The 19,674-nt window shown below is 39.8% G+C and overlaps 1 protein-coding gene across 1 annotated transcript; it reads left to right on the forward strand.

Annotated features, from left to right (window-relative positions):
* The first annotated feature begins 1,545 nt into the window (after positions 1–1,545).
* Positions 1,546–3,002, forward strand: LOC124281867 (uncharacterized protein K02A2.6-like). The gene is made up of 2 exons (XM_046717882.1): positions 1,546–2,628; positions 2,775–3,002. The coding sequence occupies exons 1-2, from the start codon at positions 1,546–1,548 to the stop codon at positions 3,000–3,002; spliced, it is 1,311 nt and encodes a 436-aa protein (XP_046573838.1).
* Positions 3,003–19,674: the final 16,672 nt, after the last annotated feature.

Consider the following 19,674-nt stretch of genomic DNA (forward strand, 5'->3'; position numbering starts at 1 on the left):
TGGGATTTTATTGTCCTCCGGAGAGGGGACCTAATAAAATATGGCAGGCAGGTATCCGGTATAATGCATGTGTACCCATAAAACTGTGTTAATAAATAAAGTATCTTGCAGTTGGAATTATCCAGAAGATAACTTAATGTGCAATGAAAATCCAGGTGTAATTCTAAAAAAATAAATGTAATGAATTAAATAATAATTTAATAGCTCGTAAACAATGATGATTATAATATTATATCCACTCTTTGATAACAATAGCTCTGAATAGGTGTCTCTCACAAATGTATTCTGTAATATGAGCTTGATTAATATATTATTACAACCCCATTTAGCATTTGGTTATGGTGCAGCATGTTCAGTTTGTAGTGTTATAACGCTATTAGCGATATTATTGTTTAACGGTATGCAAAAACAATTAAGAGCAAGGGAGTTATCTCCCTGGGGAATGTAAAAAAAACACTGGAATAAAAGCACGTGAATTCCAATGCACGGTTTGATTTATTGAAATCAAGTGCCCTGATAACCCATCGGTCATCAAAAACAGTACATTGGCGACGAGGATAAGGGAGATCATAATTATCCATCGATATTATGGCAGATCAAGCTCCTCAGCCTGACGTACAGCCGCGAGCAGTGGTAAACCTACCGCACTATCCCCCCTTCGATTGCAAGTCGGATGGAAAGCCCGTTCGTTGGAACAAGTGGAGATCTCGCCTTGTGAATAATGTGTTCGTTGGATATAACATCACTGATGATCGACAGAAGAAAGCATTGCTGTTATCGTTTGGAGGTGATGATTTGAATGACATTGTGGATTCATTTCCCGAAGCGGATTTGGTGCCGGGAGCAGGTGAGACACACTTTGGCAAAATAGTGACTGCTATCACTAATCATTTCAATCCAGAGGTCAACCTTGAATTTCAAAGGTATGCTTTTCGTCAATTAAGGCAGAAAACGGACAATATTGATGAATTCTATCATGAATTACGTCAGCATGCAAGTACCTGTGGTTTTGAAGATAGGGTACAAAGTGAAATCAAATCACAACTGATAGCAGGCTGTAAATCCAACAAAGTGAGGGAGAAAGGACTTTCAACCCCAAATATGACATTGGTTGACTTGCTCACTCACGGTAGGACATTGGAACTTACCAATAGGCATGCTAAAGAAATACAAGCAGCAACAAATTCCAGTACTAACAATGAACATGCACACAGAATTTATAGAGAGAAACAGCACACCAAAAAGTTTTCAAGGAAAGAAAGCTCAAAACCCTCAGCTAAATGTGACAATTGTGGACAAGACTGGCCTCATCAGGGTGGTCAAAGGAATTGTCCAGCAAGAGGTCAAGCGTGTGACAAGTGTGGTCAAATGAACCATTTCTCAAAAGTGTGTAAGAGCTATGGAAATAAACGTTTTCAAAGGAAGAAAGTACGGAATGTTGGGATGGACAATAGTGATGCAGAAGAAGACTATGTTTTCTTAGCAAAAGGAAATTCTACACAATTTCCAAAATTTGACTTGAACATTAATGGCAAGAGTGTTAGTATGTTAGCTGATTCTGGAGCAAGTGTAAACACTATCTCTGAAAAGGTGTTCAAAATGCTGAATCCAAAACCAACCCTAGAGAACTGTCAAACCAAGATAATACCATATGGGAAGAAAGATTCAGTTCCAGTATTAGGACGATTCAAAGGAACAATCAAGTCAAAAACAGCAACAGTGACTACAAACATCTGCATAGTTCCTGATGATGAAGAGTGTCTTCTAAGTTGGAAGATGTCACAAGAACTCAATCTTCTGCAAGTTCATGAATCCGTCAGAACTGTCAAATCTAGGGACGATGAGCTGATTGCCGAATACTCTGACCTTTTTACAGGTTTAGGGAAACTGAAAGATGTTCAGGTCAAGCTTCACATTGACAAAGAGGTTCCACCAGTTGCTCAACAATACAGACGTGTTCCATTCCATGTCAGAAAAGACATAGAAGAACAAATCAAGAAAGATCTTGAACGTGACGTCATAGAGAAATCTGTTGGACCAACGCCCTGGGTTTCGCCAGTGGTAGTAGTTCCAAAGCCCAACAGTCCAGGTAAAGTGAGAGTATGTGTTGACATGAGGTGTCCAAACACTGCTATCAAACGAGAACGACACAATTCTCCCACACTTGTTGAACTCACAACCATACTAGCTGGATCTACTGTGTTTAGCAAAGTTGACCTTAACCAAGGTTACAACCAACTTGAACTCAGTGAAGAATCTCGGTACATCACAACCTTTGCTACTCATCCTGGACTCTTTCGCTACAAGTGTTTGAATTTCGGTATCAACAGTGCAGCTGAAGTTTTCCAAGAAACCATTCGTCAAGCAGTGAGTGGTCTACCTGGTGTTATCAATATCAGTGACGACATTCTCATTCATGGTTGTGGACCTGAAGAACATGACAGCAACCTCAAAGGTTTGTTTCAACTCATGAGAGAAAAGGGACTGACATTAAATCCAGAGAAATGTGTGTTTAATCAAGCATCCATTGAGTTCTTTGGACATGTGTTCAGTGGTCAAGGTATCACACCAAGTGAAGCAAAACTGTCTTCAATAATGGACATGCCATCACCAAAGAATGCTACTGAAGTAAGGAGTCTGCTGGGAATGGCAAAACTTCTGTGGTGCAAGACACGTTCCCAACTATTCCACACTCACCTATGAGCTGCGTCAACTCACGCACAAGGATACACCCCTGGTCGTGGACAGCCACTCATGAAGCTGCTCTTTGCAAGTTGAAAGAAGAGCTCAAGAAAGCTACAACCCTGAGTTACTTCAATCCAAGAGCTCAGACAGAACTGTATGTGGATGCCAGTCCAGTTGGATTGTGTGCAGTTCTCTGTCAATCAGAAGAGCAAGGAAATCCGAGAGTAGTTCAGTTTGCCAGTAGATCTCTCACACCGACTGAACAACGGTACTCTCAAACCAAACGCGTGAAGCTTTGCTATCACATGGTCATGTGAACATTTTCACATTTATGTGTTTGGTTCTTCCTTCACAATATACACTGATCATAAACCATTGACAAGCCTGTTTGGAAACCCAAAAGCAAATCTGCCACCAAGAATTGAGCGTTGGATGATGAGAATCCAGCAATATGACTTCAATGTTGTCTATCGACCAGGTGCAGACAATCCAGCAGATTATCTGAGTAGACACCCCTCTCAGATGTTCCAAAGAGTGAACAGGAAGCCGTTGCTGAAGAATACATTCAGTATGTGGTATCTAAAACAGTACCCAAGTCAATGACTATAGATCATGTTGTGAATGCCACTGACAATGATCCTACACTACAAGCAGTCATCCAGTCAGTGGAAACTGGAAATCGTCATCAAATGACGTTAATCTCAAAGTGTACGACACTTTGAAGAAGTGTCAAAATGAACTAACACTTGTGGTGAATGATAGTGTTCTGCTAAAAGAGACAAAGATTGTCTTACCTGAAAGCCTATACAAGCAAGCTGTGGACCTAGCCCACACTGGGCACCAAGGAATAGTTAAGACACTATCGCTACTGCGAGAAAAGGTGTGGTTCCCAAACATGCATCACATGGTTGAAAGCACTGTTAAAAACTGTCTAACGTGTCAAATCGCAACTGAAACGCCATCAAGAGAACCGTTACAAATGTCAAAACTACCTGATGGACCATGGCGTGAACTTAGTGCGGATTTTGGACAAATCGAAACTGGAGACTATTTGTTGGTTATCCAAGACGAATATTCGAGATACGTGGTTGTGGAAATCATGTCAAGTATCTCTGCTAGGAGTGTGATTCCAAGATTGGATAAGGTTTTCTCTGAATTTGGAATACCATATGTGCTCAAGACTGACAATGGCCCTCCATTTAATAGCCATGACTTCAAAGTCTATGCAGAAAACACTGGATTCAAACATCGGAAAATAACACCCTTGTGGCCTCGTGCAAATGCAGAAACGGAACGTTTCATGCGTACCATAAAGAAAACCATTAAAGGTTGTTTGGTACAAGGGCATTCCAATTGGAAACAGGAGATGTACAAGTTCTTGTTATCTTACAGAACTACACCACACTCATCCACTGGTGTTCCTCCTGCAACTGCGTTGTTTCAACGTAACCTCAGAAACCGATTACGGAGTATAGACAGTCAGGTTAGTGAGACTGATGCTACATGAGAGTGAAAGATGCCCAAGCAAAGCAAAAGATGAAAACATATGCAGACAGAAAAGTGTATGTAAAACCATCAGATTATCAGAAAGGAGTTGCAGTGCTGCTGAAAGACATGTCAATTCATAAGTCTAAAACGCCTTATGAACCCATTCCTTACACTGTAACCTCAACCAAGGGTTCCATGATAAGTGCTAAATGTGGGGACAGACAAGTCACAAGAAACAGCAGTTTCTTCAAACCTGCTCCTTGCCAACCCACAGAATCTCAAATTCAGGAGACTAAGGACACACTTGACATTGACATGCCAAGTGATGAGACATCAAATGACACTGTTCCTGAAGAACCGGTTCCAGAAATGGATTTGAATGAACAAATCCAAGAACGAAGATATTCAACCCGAGAAAGGAGACTTCCGTCCAGATTTAATGACTTTGTTGTGTAAAGAAAAACAAAACAACAAAAAATGCAAAGAGGATTTTTGCATAGTAATGTGTTCAGACTAATTCTTATATAGTGGGGTTTTCTTTGAGAGACTTTAAATGAATGTTTTTTGGGGGTCTGTAGTAAATTTAGTATTGTTTAACACATGGATGCTAAAGTTAATTTGAGAAATGATTTTATAATTTATGTCAAGATAACATTCTTATGTTTATTTTATTTTAAAGCTAATTTTTCATCCAAGGAGAAGAGGGATGTAGTGTTATAACGCTATTAGCGATATTATTGTTTAACGGTATGCAAAAACAATTAAGAGCAAGGGAGTTACCTCCCTGGGGAATGTACAAAACACACGTGAATTCCAATGCACGGTTTGATTTATTGAAATCAAGTGCCCTGATAACCCATCGGTCATCAAAAACAGTACACAGTTAAACATCACATGCTTTGTTAGAGCCGAATTTTAGGCATTTGCTGTACATGCAAAATATTATATTTGTAACTTTGTTAGGGTTTGTGTGTGAGAGGCTGCATGTGCTTAGTATATAGATATTAGTCGAGACATAAGAATCTGCCAGCCCCTGCTGCCAGCAGATGTCCGAGGCTACATTCACAGGACTGTTGGCAGCTGTGATTTACCACTGCAACTAAGACTCATAGACTAATTGTCTTTGTGGGGTCCTATGGGTTCTGGCCTGATCAACCACGATAAGTGGCCGACCAAGAATTTAAGCGACACATGTGGAATGAAAGAGTGTGAGAAAGGGAGAGAGAGCTTTAAGATACTGAAGAAGTAAGACATGTTTTTAAGTTTCTAAGAGAGCGTTATAGGATTGTGTGTTGTGGGCTTAGAGGACATACGGTTTTTCAACCTGTCCAGCCACTGTGCATTCATTGTCTAGACATTGTCTAGTCACTGTCAAATTAATGTTTAGGTGCTGTTATTCTGTCATTGTGTGGATTGTATTTAGAAGAAGTGTAGTAAGAAAGCTTGGAACTTGAGATTAAAGGACATTTTGAAATCACTGGACTGAGTTGAAACTTTTACATCCTCTACCCCCAACAGCGAGATAATTTAAGAACTCACATGCTTAATTTATCAATATCTTGATGTCAACATTGTAAGGAACTGTTTACATTTTATTAAGTATATCATACTTGGTCTCATGTGTGTTATGTATTTTTTTTCAGTTGGAACAGATGCACATCTTTAAGAGGAGAAAGAAGGAGGAATAGATTTCTTTATCACCACAATTACTATTGACATCAAGAGCAACACAAACTGAAACAGATCTTCAAATTTCTTTTAACATCTGGTGGTCAAGCAATATACATTGCAAATGAAGAAACAGCAAGTCATTGAAGTGTTGTATATACAGTTATAAAACATATTAAAGCCCTACACATCATCCTTTGGACACTTGCTGGAACAGGAAATGCTTGTAACCAGCAAGGTGTTGTGGAAAGTTTTGTGACATCTTGGGACTCTCAGATAATTCAGTGAGAATTTAGATGAGTGACCATGAAAGAACATTTGTATTCAAGATGATACTGTTACAGTATTATTTCAGATTTCGCATCTGGGAAATGCAAAGAATGTTTGATATGTTATGAGGAATTATGTCTTTGGAATAAAATTGCAGAATAGTTATAAAACTTGTTTATTGTTTTTTAAGTGTGGATAAACCAAGCACAAATTGAATGGTTTGGAAGATTTCTGCTTTTAGCCATGATATTGATTTGACAGTAAAGATACAACGATGGATGTAGGAGATTAGATTTTCATTGTAGATAGCAAAGGTTTCCAAGTGAGAGAGTTGGGTTTTACACCGCTTTTAGCAATATTCCAGCAACATCATGCTGGGGAGAGCAGCAATGGGCTTCACACTTTGCACACATGTGGGGAATCAAACCCTGGCCTTCAGTGTGACAAGTGTCAACAGTTTAACCACTAGGTTACCCTACTACTCCAGTTTCCATGAAAAAACATGCTTACCAATGAAAAGTTAAACTTAATCAAAGGCATAGGCATGTGATTCTACATGACATGGAATTTTGTTGAAATATGAAATTCTTTGTTTTTATTTGCTGTTAGATTACAACACTGGTTCATAGCACAATAATCAGTACACATTATTCTTTTCCATTATTTTAAATCATATTGGTCTAACTGTATAGTGGAAAATATGGAATGCCAGTTACCAACCTTGGCCTCATTGGCAGAATATTTGGAATATATAAGTTACTAAAAATGGGTGAAAAACACTATATTACATGACAAGTAATCATACTCATGCTGCTATCAGCCAATGTCTGCAGAATATACAGTCATGACATAGTATATATGCACATTTAGTTTCCCCATGTATTCATCAGTATATTTTACAATACAGGAAATGTCTTTGAGTGATTACCTCATATTTTGAGTGTATTTGGTCTTGCATTTTTGCCAATTGTGACTTGAAGGTGCTGTGTGCTGCTTCATATTTTGCTTAGAGCATAGCAGAACCTCACCCCTGCATAACCAAGAACTAAGTAACACTCATGTACAGTAGATCATAGTACATAGTTCACTCACTCCAAGACATCTAGTACAAAGTGTAATAAATATTGTCCAACAACCAGTTTTTATATATCACCTCTAAAATAATGTTTACATAATGTGATAAATAATTGTTTCATGATGAATATTCATATGGCTGAGGGTTTCACATTTTTGTTTTGAATATCTGATAGTAGTAACCGAAATAATTGTAACCATGCCATCAAGGTTATTTTGTCGAGCTGTTGATTGATTTGTGACACTATGACTTCTTGTGTGAATAGAAACGTCACCATAAATGGGAAAGTTCATATATTTATAAAAAAAATTATAATGTTACAAGAACTGCTATTTATTCCAGGCATTGGGAAAGACAGGGGCCTTTTTGCACATTAGAATAAAAATGCCCCATTAATATTTTGAAGTTTACAATTGATACAAGGGCAGTGGCCCATTCTAAATTCAGAAAATGGCTAATAATCCTAAGGTCTCCATCCCAATCCCTGTATTCAATATATCATTATCAGTATATTTACAGCATGGCAAAGAAACAATTTGACACATGCAGATCCCTGTCATCTATCCAAAGTAAAATGTATAATGCATTTTCTTTCACATTTGCAAAACAACAAACAATTTATTTCTTGTATCTTTGAGTCATTCTGTCACCTGAACTTGCATACAGTCATCCCTTGGACTTGGAAGAGAGTAAAATTATTAAGCCTACCAACTAGTTTACAAAGTATTTATATTAGTACCTCAAGTATTTATACACATGCATTTTACATTGCATGAAGCCAATTGTCTCTATTGCATATTTTGTAACTATTCCAAATTAAAAAACTATTTTTTACATATCAATATTGATATTTGTTAGAAACTATTTGATCTCAAATAGTTCCTAACAAATATAAGTATATTGAATATGTAAAAAATAGTTTTTAATTTGGAATAGTTACAAAATATTGCTGCAGCATAACAAATGTATTTTGAAAATAAATAACAAATTAAACAAACAAAAATATTCTAATTTGGAATTACATACTTTAATTGAAACGGGAAATGACAGAGTCAATGTTGCCAAGTATGAATAGAACATCAACTTGATAAAGTTGGTAACACATGGCTGTTTTATGAATAGCAGTATATGAATTAATAGTTTTATTAATTCAATATAAATACAGATTACTCAAATGCATTTTACGTTAACCATATCATTGATTCCCGAAATATGTTTTGTGACAAACACTGTCCGTGATACTGAAAAGAAACACGTTTAGCGATAGAACTGCACTGGTTGTCAAAAATATATTATAGCTAAAGAAAGGTACTCATATGTTTTCGAATTGACTCATGGTTGTCGGTTGTCAGTAAGGAATCGATAATCCTTGAAGGAATAATAATTTTTCGATCTTATCGTCCCCAAATGATCCAATTATTACGACTGTGGTGTGACAGGCAAGCATGGTAGTACACTTGGTCCGGTCTAGTAAGGTCATATTAAGCGGTCGCGCAATTTGGCACCACAACTGGTTCTTGCATATTCGCTTGTAGCGGAGGTAGCGCCTCGCGAGACTTACGGGCCCTAATAATCATTTCCTCTCATTTTGGGGAAAATAAACCTTAGAAACTCTACTGACTGCGGAAACGAGACCCAGCCTGGAAGTATGGATATTTTCATTTGGAGGTCAGGTTTTGTGTATGCATCTACGCAGTGAAAATAAATCTATATTTTATTGACACTACGTGCTGATCTATCTGGCTATGATGCGCTGCTCTGGCATTGTTCAAAGCGTACGAAAGAAGTCGATTTTTTAATTTAAAAAATCAATAAATAAGAAGATTAATAGAAATAATAAATAAAAATTATATGATAAAATAAAAATGAATAAATAATAAAAAATATATACCCATGCCAATAATGGTTGTCACCCCTCCCCACCCCAACCCCACACGCACCTCACACCCCTCACTCCACACCCCCTCCAATTTATAAAAATTGAAGGGGGTTACAACCATTATTGGCATGAGTATATAAATAATAAAATTATAAATATATACAGCGGAGTCTGTATAATCCGACACTCACTGGGCCCGGGGGAAAATGTCGGATTATACAGAGTGTCGGATAATTCAATGTCTCCTTGCTTGAATACTTATCATACAGTACCATACATTGTAACTGGCTTATATCATGAAATTAATGCTTAATAGTTATTTTCTTGGTAAATAAAGGGGGGAAAACCAAATTCTGTATTTACATGTACATGTATGTCATTGGATTTATTATCTTCAGTACAATATATGTACATGTACTACTATCACAGTCATCTTCACACTTTCATGAAAAAGACCATTCATCCTATGCTTGGCAAAACATACCTAGATCCTCACATTGGCCACTCAGCTTGTAAAAACAAAGGTATAGGCGTTCTCACACTGCTAATTACCTCCCCATTAGCAAGTGCCTGGATCAAAGAGATTACCAGTAACAGGATGCTAGTTGTCAGCTCGCCATTGACAGGTTGATTGGCTATTTGGTATTTTAGTCCAATATGGGGAGAGGATGTAGGATTGTACAGATTAATAGTGTCATTGGAGCCAGAAAATGGTGTCGGAATTCGAAATGTACAGATGTCGAATAATTCAATGTTTAAATGATGATAATATAGAAGAACGCTGCCGGGACCCCCAAAATATGTCGGAATTCACAGATTGTCGAATAATTCAGATGTCGGATTATACAGAGTCCACTGTAAATAAAAAAATGTAAAAAATAATAATATGATATAGAAAGTAAAATATAATAATGATGATGAAATGAAATAAAAATAAAACATAAATAAATAGAAATGCATAAAACTTTAGATAAAAGACATATCATGGCCCATGTTCGTGGCGCCTGCTGTCCTGTTTTACAAAACCGATTTTTATATTGATCAGGAATCCTTATCAGTTTACTGCAACGCAGTATGGCGCTCCTATCTGCCGGGTAGATGAGTTGCCCCCAGTAGTGAAACACTACAGTACAGTAGATAAAGGATGAGCGGATGAGGGGATAAGACCAGGCTTTAATATAAAACCTCAGGTTACACTTATGATGGACTGGTTGAAGCAACCGACGTTACCGCACGTATAGATTGGCATGAAATGCATGTGGACCCGGTTTTTTTGGTAAATATCTCTTCATCCAATGACCCAATCGACCTCAAACTGTGCAAGTGGATGTTTTGTCAGACAACCTAATCACATTGTAAATAACCGATTTTATGCATTTGTATTAAAGAATCTGTCTATGTAACTGTCAACAAAATAAACAGCAGAACGCAGACGGCTTGCAGAGGGAGGGATCAATGACCTGTAACAGCAGCAGTGTTGGGTCATAAAGGTCAACGTTCGTCAATGTAGGTCAGCTATGCACGTGACAGGTCTGAAGAGGTGTTCATTTCTAGCAAACAGCCGGCGAATGACTGATCTCTGATGACCCTGATGTCAAAAGAATCTAACTTTGGATGCCTACCTTTTTGTACAAGGTTTCGTTTATTGGTTGTTGGTTTATTTTTCACAACTTTTAGAACGATGTTCTTTTTTTATGCCAAGAGCAAAAGTTGTACGTTTCATGTAATCCGACACCTTATAAATCGGTTTGCTCTCTGTTTAAAAAAAATTCAACACATTTCTAATTAAACGTTTAGCATCATCCGAATAAGCTTTCATGATGACAGCTAGAAGTAGTCAATGTGAATGATCCAAACGGTCTATCACTGTGCAGTGCACAGGTAACTATCATGAACTGCACGTGCATTTACCTTTATGACCCAACTCTGCCGCTGTTACAGGTCGTTGGCTCCCTCCCTCTGCAAGCCGTCTGCGTTCTGCTGTTTATTTTGTTGACAGTTACATAGACAGATTCTTTAATACAAATGCATAAAATCGGTGATTTACAATGTGATTAGGTTGTCTGACAAAACATCCACTTGCACAGTTTGAGGTCGATTGGGTCATTGGATGAAGAGATATTTACAAGAACCCGGGTCCACATGCATTTCATGCCAAACTATAGATAGTAACGTCTTAAATAACCTCAGCCAATCAAAACAAACAAAATGCAACATGGATTTAACTTTCGAAACGTTCCAAACTTGTGATAAACTACAGTCTGTTTTATATGTTTTATGCAATCGGAATACACAAGGGAAGAATGTAAAACCGCTGATTTTTAATGACTTTTGTAAAAGTCATATCATCCGCCTTCAAGTCCAAATTCACGTCTTCTCAAAGATGTGATCATTCCGAATGCAAAATCCCCAACCAAGCACAGTATTGCATATATTTGTTAAGTTTTCAAATAAAGTTGTCAATTATTCAGTTCCTTCTGACAGTCTGGCTTTAATGTGTATTCATGATTTGGCTATACAAGATCTCGATGACAAAGTCTATCGGTTGTGTCTTTACTATATCTTGTATAAACTCCCTGATTTTTCGAACCAGATTGTGTGATGTATCCTTTAATGCACCCTCCTAACATGTTGTCTAAGCCAGAACAGGGGTGGTGGGGTAGCCTAGTGGTTAAAGCGTTGGCTCGTCACGCCGAAGACCCGGGTTCGATTCCCCACATGGGCACAATGTGTTAAGCCCATTTCTGGTGTCCCCCGCCGTGATATTGCTGGAATATTGCTAAAAGCGGCGTAAAACCAAACCCAGTCAGTCAGTCTAAGCCAGAACAAGCTTTGAGAAGGGGGCGAAGGGGTAGCCTAGTGGTTGAAGCGTTCGCTCGTCATGCCGAAGACCAGGGTTCGATTCCCCATTGGGTACAAAGTATGAAGCCTATTTCTGGTGTCCCCCCGCCGTGATGTTGCTAGAATATTGCTTAAAGTGGCGTAAAGCCAAACTCACTCACTCATTCACTTTGAAAAGTCTTTGAAGAACTTGTGATTATTTTTCTTTTGCTGGGTTTTCTATGTTATTCGAATGTGTTGTTTTCTTTCACATGCACTGATATACAGATAACCCAGAAGACATTATTCGTTTTCCACGTCCACGAGCCCCAATCACCCCATATCGGTGCCCTACCTAAACAAGGTCATCAGACTTCTTACGAAACAGCCAACATGGATGAGTCATTCACCCCTAACAAAAACTCATTTCACACGCCAACAACGGGGTGGTAGGAGTAGCCTAGTGGTTAAAATGTTGGGTCGTCACGCTGAAGACACGGTACAATTCCCGTCATGGGTAAAATGTGTGAAGCCCATTTCTAGTGTCAACCCTGCCGTGATATGTTGCTGGAATATTGCTAAAAGCGGCTAAAATTTTGCTAAAAACCCAACTCACTCCCATGCCAACGGTAAAGGTCCCACCCTTTTTGCAAATCCCAAATCCTTGGGGATGCAGGTATGAGATCTCAAGCAACCGTGGGACCGGTGTGGTAGCCAAGTGGTTATTAAAGCGTTCGCTCGTCACGCCAAAGACCCGTTTTGGATTCCCCACATGGCTACCCATGTGAAGCCCATTTCTGGTGTCCATCGCCGTGATGAAGCTGGAAGTGGCGTAGGACGATACTCAGTCGCACATGCAGCTGTGAGGATAAATATATTGGAGAGACGCCACCGGAATTAAAGACATGGGACACCGTTGCGAAATCTGACATGAAAAGCGCCGTTTCTGAATATCTTATAAACCAGATTTCCTGACACACAAATATCACCACCAAGAGGACTGACTGACTGAGTTTGGTTTTACGCCGCTTTTAGCAATATTCCAGCAACATCACGGCGGGGGACACCAGAAATGGGCTTCACACATTGTACCCATGTGGGGATTCGAACCCTGGTCTTCGGCGTGACGAGCCAACGCTTTAACCACTAGGCTACCCCACCGCCCCCCACCAAGAGGAAAGAGAGGACCAGAACTGTTGAAATTCAAAGTATCCAGCCATTAACAGAGACCAACGGATCTGCCAACCCGGCGTATATAGTCCTCTGTGTTGTGTGTTGTATAATATCATCGACCATTAATGAACATTTCATGTGGCTCCTGGTTTATGGTGTTAACCTTGCACGTTTATCCTACAATATACATATGCATATACATATACATTTGGTTGGCCGTCATATACATGTATACCCGTGAAGATCCGGGTTAGAATTGGTCTTCAGTAACCCATGCTTGTCGTAAGAGGCGACTAACGGGATCGGGTGTCCAGGCTCGCTAACTTGGTTGACACATTCGTATTCCAAATGCGTAGAACGATGCTCAGGATGTTGATCACTGGATTGTCTGTTCCAGACTCACATTTTCAGCAATGTAATCTAAAATATATAGATTAATAAATTCATTTCACGGTTCCTACCAAAGTACTTACCCTTTAACTTCCCGTTATCGCGTGCGTGAAAAAATAACCTGGTTATTTTCTATTCGGTCATGCTACAGTTGTGCACACGAGCCAAATATAGCCTTGGCTGCTATTCATTTACACTACATGACGTCATTAACGCTTTGTTCAGGCTAAAGTTGTGCAGACTGACTGAATACAACACTGATTACACTCGTTTTCGTGCACACGCTACGCTTCGTTTACCCTACATAAACTCCCGGGCAAAATCTCCCGGAGATAATATAAAAATCCGGTAATATGATTTCAGGGCTTGTTACCTGCGCTGCACCGCTGGGCTATGTTATACGACAGTGCTTGTCCGCCTCCATTAGACTTCAGGGTATATATATATATATATAGCCTATGCTCTTTTCAAACCAAGCAAGAAAAAGAAAGGAGAAAGTGAGTGAGTGAGTTTAGTTTGCACCGCTATAGCAATGTTCCAGTAATATCACGGCGCGGTACACCTGGAATGGGCTTCACACATTGTACCCATGTGGGGAGACGAACCTGGGCCATCGGCGTGACGAGCGAACGTTTTAACTATTAAGCTAACCCACCGACCCAGAAATGAGAAAGAATGGTGGTTACGGTAACTGATTATATAATTCTCAGTTGTTGGGTTTTTTAGGTTGCCGTTTTCCATGGAGGATCCAAGTGGTTTACTCGCCACGTCACATAGATAAATGCGTGAAACCCATTTCTGGTACACCCTGCTGTGTGATATTGCTGAAATATTGCTACAGACGGCGTAAAAACGCACTTACTCATTCTGTGGGTGACATAAGCTGCAAAATCATTTACAAAATGTTCATGCAAAGGAAATATGCATCTGCTCTCGTGACGTCAAGTTAGCAATATTTTAGTTAATTTTTGGGGCGGCGGGGTAGCCCAGTAGTTACCTAGTGGCTTGTCAGGCCGAAGACCGGGTTCGATTCCCCACATGGGTACAATGTATGAAAGCCTCTTCTGGAGTTCCCCGCCGTGATATTGCTGGAATATTGCCAAAGGGCCGGGTTCGATTCCCCACATGGGTACAATGTGTAAAGCCCATTTCTAGTGTTCCCCGGCCGTGATGTTGCTGGAATATTGCTAAGAGTGGCGTAAAGCCAAACTCACTCGCTCATTCACTTTGAAAAGACTTTGAAGAACGTGTGATTATTTTTCTTGTGCTTGGTTTTCTGTTTTATTGTGTTGTTTTCTTTCAGATGCACTGATATACAGATAACCCAGAAGACATTATTCGTTTTCCACGTCCACGAGCCCCATCACCCCATATCGGTGCCCTACCTAAACAAGGTCATCAGACATCTTACGAAACAACCAACATGAATGAGTCATTCACCCCCCCCCAAAACATTAAGTTCTAACATCTCACACGCCAACAACTATTGCTAAAAGCGACGTAAAACTAAACTCACTCACTTCACTGCCACTTTGGGATCCTAAGAGTGAGTGAGCGAGTTTAGTTTTACGCTGTTTTTAGCAATATTTCAGCAATATCACGGCGAGGAACACCAGAAATGGGCTTCACACGTTGTACACATGTGGGGAATCAAACCTGGGTCTTCAGCGTGACGAGCGAACGCTTTAACCACAAGGCTACCCCACCGCTCCTGAGATCCTAAGAGACTGGTACTGTTCTTGCGTTTATCCTCGAACTAATATATATTATAACATTACATCAGTTTCAATGACCCTTTCTCCATTTGGACGCCAAAATATTGTGTTCAGGACAACGAGGAGCCAATATCGCCCACTCACGTACTTATTCTTGCCATTACGCAATTCGTGTTACAGCGAAGCGATCTTCCTTGAGTGAGTGAGTGGGATTAGTTTTACGCCGCTTTTAGCAATATTCCAGCAATATCACGGCGGGGGACACCAGCAATGGGCTTTACACATTGTGCCCATGTGGGGAATCGAACCCGGATCTTCGGCCTGACGAGCGAACGCTTTAACCACAAGGCTACCCCACCACCCGATCTTCCTTAAGAACCTAAGCTCTATTTCCTTCACCGTGTTGCGAAGTTTGTCTCTCAGATGCCAGAGAATAAAATAAGGAACCGAATTCAGACTGAGCAAGTCCAGAATGCCTCATCTCATCTTATTAAAGTAAAGATTCTAGTACTTTTGTTGGGTTGAGTCCCATCCGGGATTCGAACCCACACCCTCAGAGTCAGCCGCCTGGCTCAACCACCGCGACTTCCACAAAAAGGAAATCAGACAACTGGTAGTCTAGACTGCGGACTTTGTGTACATCTCTGATAAGTGTAAACTGGCACGTCTAAACGCGGCGTAAAACTAAACTCATTCACTCTGTCCATGTGACCTCGATATATGTTAAGCTGACACAAACTCTAATCTAGTTCATTTGTCGGTATATTTGGGTTGTGTTTGTACATCTGCCTCACTCACTGATGTTCAACCCTCGTTCACTGGTGCCGAGTGAAACTTTCACTATCTTCCCATGCCTCCTGATTCTTTTCACCCGTGGGTTACTTGTAAGTTCATTTTTGACACGCACGTGGATTATCACCACCACCCTAGACTAACGCTTAGTCTTTGAAATTGTATTATTTGGATAAAAAGTAATAAATCCATTGGAATTGAAAAGAACCCCAGTGAGCTCGGAGATTCAGAGATTTAGACTTGCTTCGTTTTGGGCTTTAGCAATTAGCATTGCAGAAAAAGGTTTGGCGGAAGGGGAAAATAATGTGGTTCAGGCACCGTGAGACAAGCTACCACCACTCATGTCATCGTTTTCTCGAAGCCTTTGAGAATTAGGTCCAAAGGAACATCTGCTTGTTGTAAACTTGTTTGGTTTTTGTTTTGCTTAACGTCGCACTCGGCAATATTCCAGCTATATCGCGGCAGTCTGTAAATAAGCGGGTCTGGATCAGACAATCCAATGATTAACAGCATGGGCATCGATCGACGCATTAGGTATATTCTGTATGTAAGTCAACCAAGTCAGTGACCTCTTACGACACGAATGGCTTGACGAAGATCAATTTTAATTCGGATCTTCACGGGTACTTTTTGTAAGAGTGTTGTCAGTAGGGCTGGATATTGCAGAGAATTTTCATATTGCAATATATTGCGATGCGAAAGCATACATTGCGATATGTATTGTAATATATTGCATTAGGTATATTCTGTATGTAAGTCAACCAAGTCAGTGACCTCTTACGACACGAATGGCTTGACGAAAATCAATTTTAATTCGGATCTTCACGGGTACTTTTTGTAAGAGTGTTGTCAGTAGGGCTGGATATTGCAGAGAATTTTCATATTGCAATATATTGCGATGCGAAAGCATACATTGCGATATGTATTGCAATATATTGCAATATATTGCAAGAAGTTCTTTTTTAACAAAAAACTACTTATAGTCGAGTTAATGCTTGATTTATAAAGCAAAAACACAACAAAATCACCATGCTTGATTAAGCTTTAATAAAAACTTTTAATCATGACAAAATAAAAATGTAAATAATATTTGGCACAAATAAAAAAAGGAAAGCAACAATTTATAAAACGGAAATATCCGAAGATTTCCGAGTGTTACGAGGTCTTTTCGAATGCATGTCAAAATACCGGTTTTCAATCAGCGTATCGCAATACGTATCGTTTTCATGTCTGAACCGGTATATACCGGTAAACTGGTTATATTGCGCAGCCCTAGTTGTCAGTCTCGTCGACTAGGCTGATTGCATGTCACTGTATCTCCACTGGTTAAGACAGAGTGGTGAATGTTCATGTGCGATATAGGTTATAAGGGTCGTGTCAGTCATGGGTATATATAATATATAGATGTTTGTACGGACCGACGTTGGTATGAATTGGCTTGCATCATCCCTGTCCAGACTGGGCGTGCTGGTCGGAGAACTCACACATTCTTCCATAATGTGGATATATCTTTTATGTTTGATCTTCTGTTCCCAGTGAGCAACAATTCTTTAAGCAGTATAAAGCTAGTTTTACCTCAATAATGACTAACAGTTAACACCAGTTTTAACAACATTCCAGCACTTTCACGGCGGGTGACACCGGAAAATGAGATTCGAACCCGCATGTGCACAGCGAACGCTTTAATCCATACGTGCTAATGGCAAACAAGTTTTGGTTGTGAATGAAACACAGTCTGCTTGTGGTACTCGTGAATAAAAGCTGTTCTTAGCTTGGCACCTTCCGGGTTTCCGATCCAAGGGAGATAACTGTCTATATATACATGTTCAATTTTCACCCTTGTCGAAATTATGAGTTACTTTTTTGTTTAAAATCGTGTAATAAAAATACGGCGCGTAAACAGCGTGGTAACTGCTTGTTTGATTGGTATTCTAGAAGAAAATAGGAAAACGTACCAGTATTCATGGATGACAACTTCCTGTTTGTTGCATATTGCGTCGTTTGAGTGAGTGAGTGAGTTCGGCGACTGCTTTAAACCCTACCCCATTGCCCCACAGATTATTGGCTATCAACTAAGTCAAGGTTTGAGACATAGAGGATAAGACTGCCAACACGTGTAGTTGGCTTTAAACATATTCATCGGAAATCAAATATGGTTGCCAGTGGCCATATTGGAAAGGTCCAAAAACACCAGGAGTCTTCCGTTGTAAACGTGTAATCTGAATCCTCACATTCTCCGAAAAGGCATTTTCCCGGAAACACAGAACTTGCAAAGCTGAAACCTCGGGTTTATGTCCATTTGTCGGTCACTTTGTGTTCAAACTGTTATGGAATTTACTAGTTGCGTAGATAGTAGCTTCACTCAACACGGGTTCTGTTCTGATTTGACTTTTGCACTTAGATTATAAAATCGTTTCCTCGCACTGAACAAAACACGACCCTTTGAATAATTATAAGAAGATGTCATGGTGTGATTTCGACTATATCCTAAACATGTTATGAATCACCAACAAATATTGATGAGACAAGGTGTTCGCCTGAACTGTGACAGTATCTTACCAGTGGGCGGTGGGGCTAAACGTTCACTCTTGACACTGAAGACCCGGGTTAACTTCTGCACATGTGTAAAATATGTGAAGCCCATTTCTGGTGTGCTCCGCCGTGATATTGCTGGATTATTGCTAAAAGTGGTGTAAAACCTCACTTAGCTACCTCCTCCTATTCTAACCTGAGTTCCACTGGAGCAAATAACATAAACCGATGGGACAAGGTATACCTATGAATAATTACTTTGGAAATATGGTAATATGGCAATTTCACTGAACTATGTGGTTCCGATTACCGGGTTTCAATGTAATTTTGAAACACAGATTTATTTAATCAATCCTTCAACTTTATAAATGCCGCTGTCAAAGAAAGTATGCTTTTGAGAGAGTGAGTTGTGTTGGCACTATTCCAACAATATCACGGCAGGGGCATCTGAAATGGGCTTTACATGTATGCTTTTGAAAACTGGATATGGTTAACAATGGCTTTAACCCCTACGCACGGATGACAAACAAGTTTTAGTTGAAAATGTATTTATGGCACTCGTGAATAAAAGCTTTTCTTAGCTTGGTTCATTCTGTTTTCCCGACCCAAGGGAGTTAACTCTGATCATATATGTTCAGTTTCCACCCTTGCCGAATTTATGAGTTAAATTTTTGGCTGGCCTAATGACTCCAATAATCCAATCAAAATCGTGTAATCGAAATACTGAGCGTAAACAGCGTGGTAACTGCTTGTTTGATATTTATTCCAGAAGAAAATAGGAAAACGTACCAGTTTATGGAGTGAGTGAGGGAGGTTAGGTTTACGCCGCTTTTAGCAATATTCCAGCAATATCACGGCGGTGGACACCAGAAATGGGCTTCAGATATTGTACCAATGTGGGGAATCGAACCCAGGTCTTCAGCGTGACGAGCGGACGCTTTAACGTTTAGGATATCCCGCCCCAATACCAATGTAAGAATCGAACCCGGGACTACGGCGTGACGAGCGAACGCTTTAGTCTCCAGGCTTCCCTGTTTGGTTGAAGGATTTGGTCAACAGGAACTTCATGGCTGTTGAGTCGCCGCAGTTCGGTTAACATAGTTGTGTCCCTTTTACACCCGAGAAACCTACGATTCTGGGTTCGAATCCCGGTTCGTATCTATTATGTTTGTAGGTTTCCGACACCA

The sequence above is a fragment of the Haliotis rubra genome, unplaced genomic scaffold, assembly GCF_003918875.1.
Source record: "Haliotis rubra isolate DU_JTF1 unplaced genomic scaffold, ASM391887v1 Scf29, whole genome shotgun sequence".
In the NCBI taxonomy this organism is placed as follows: domain Eukaryota; kingdom Metazoa; phylum Mollusca; class Gastropoda; order Lepetellida; family Haliotidae; genus Haliotis; species Haliotis rubra.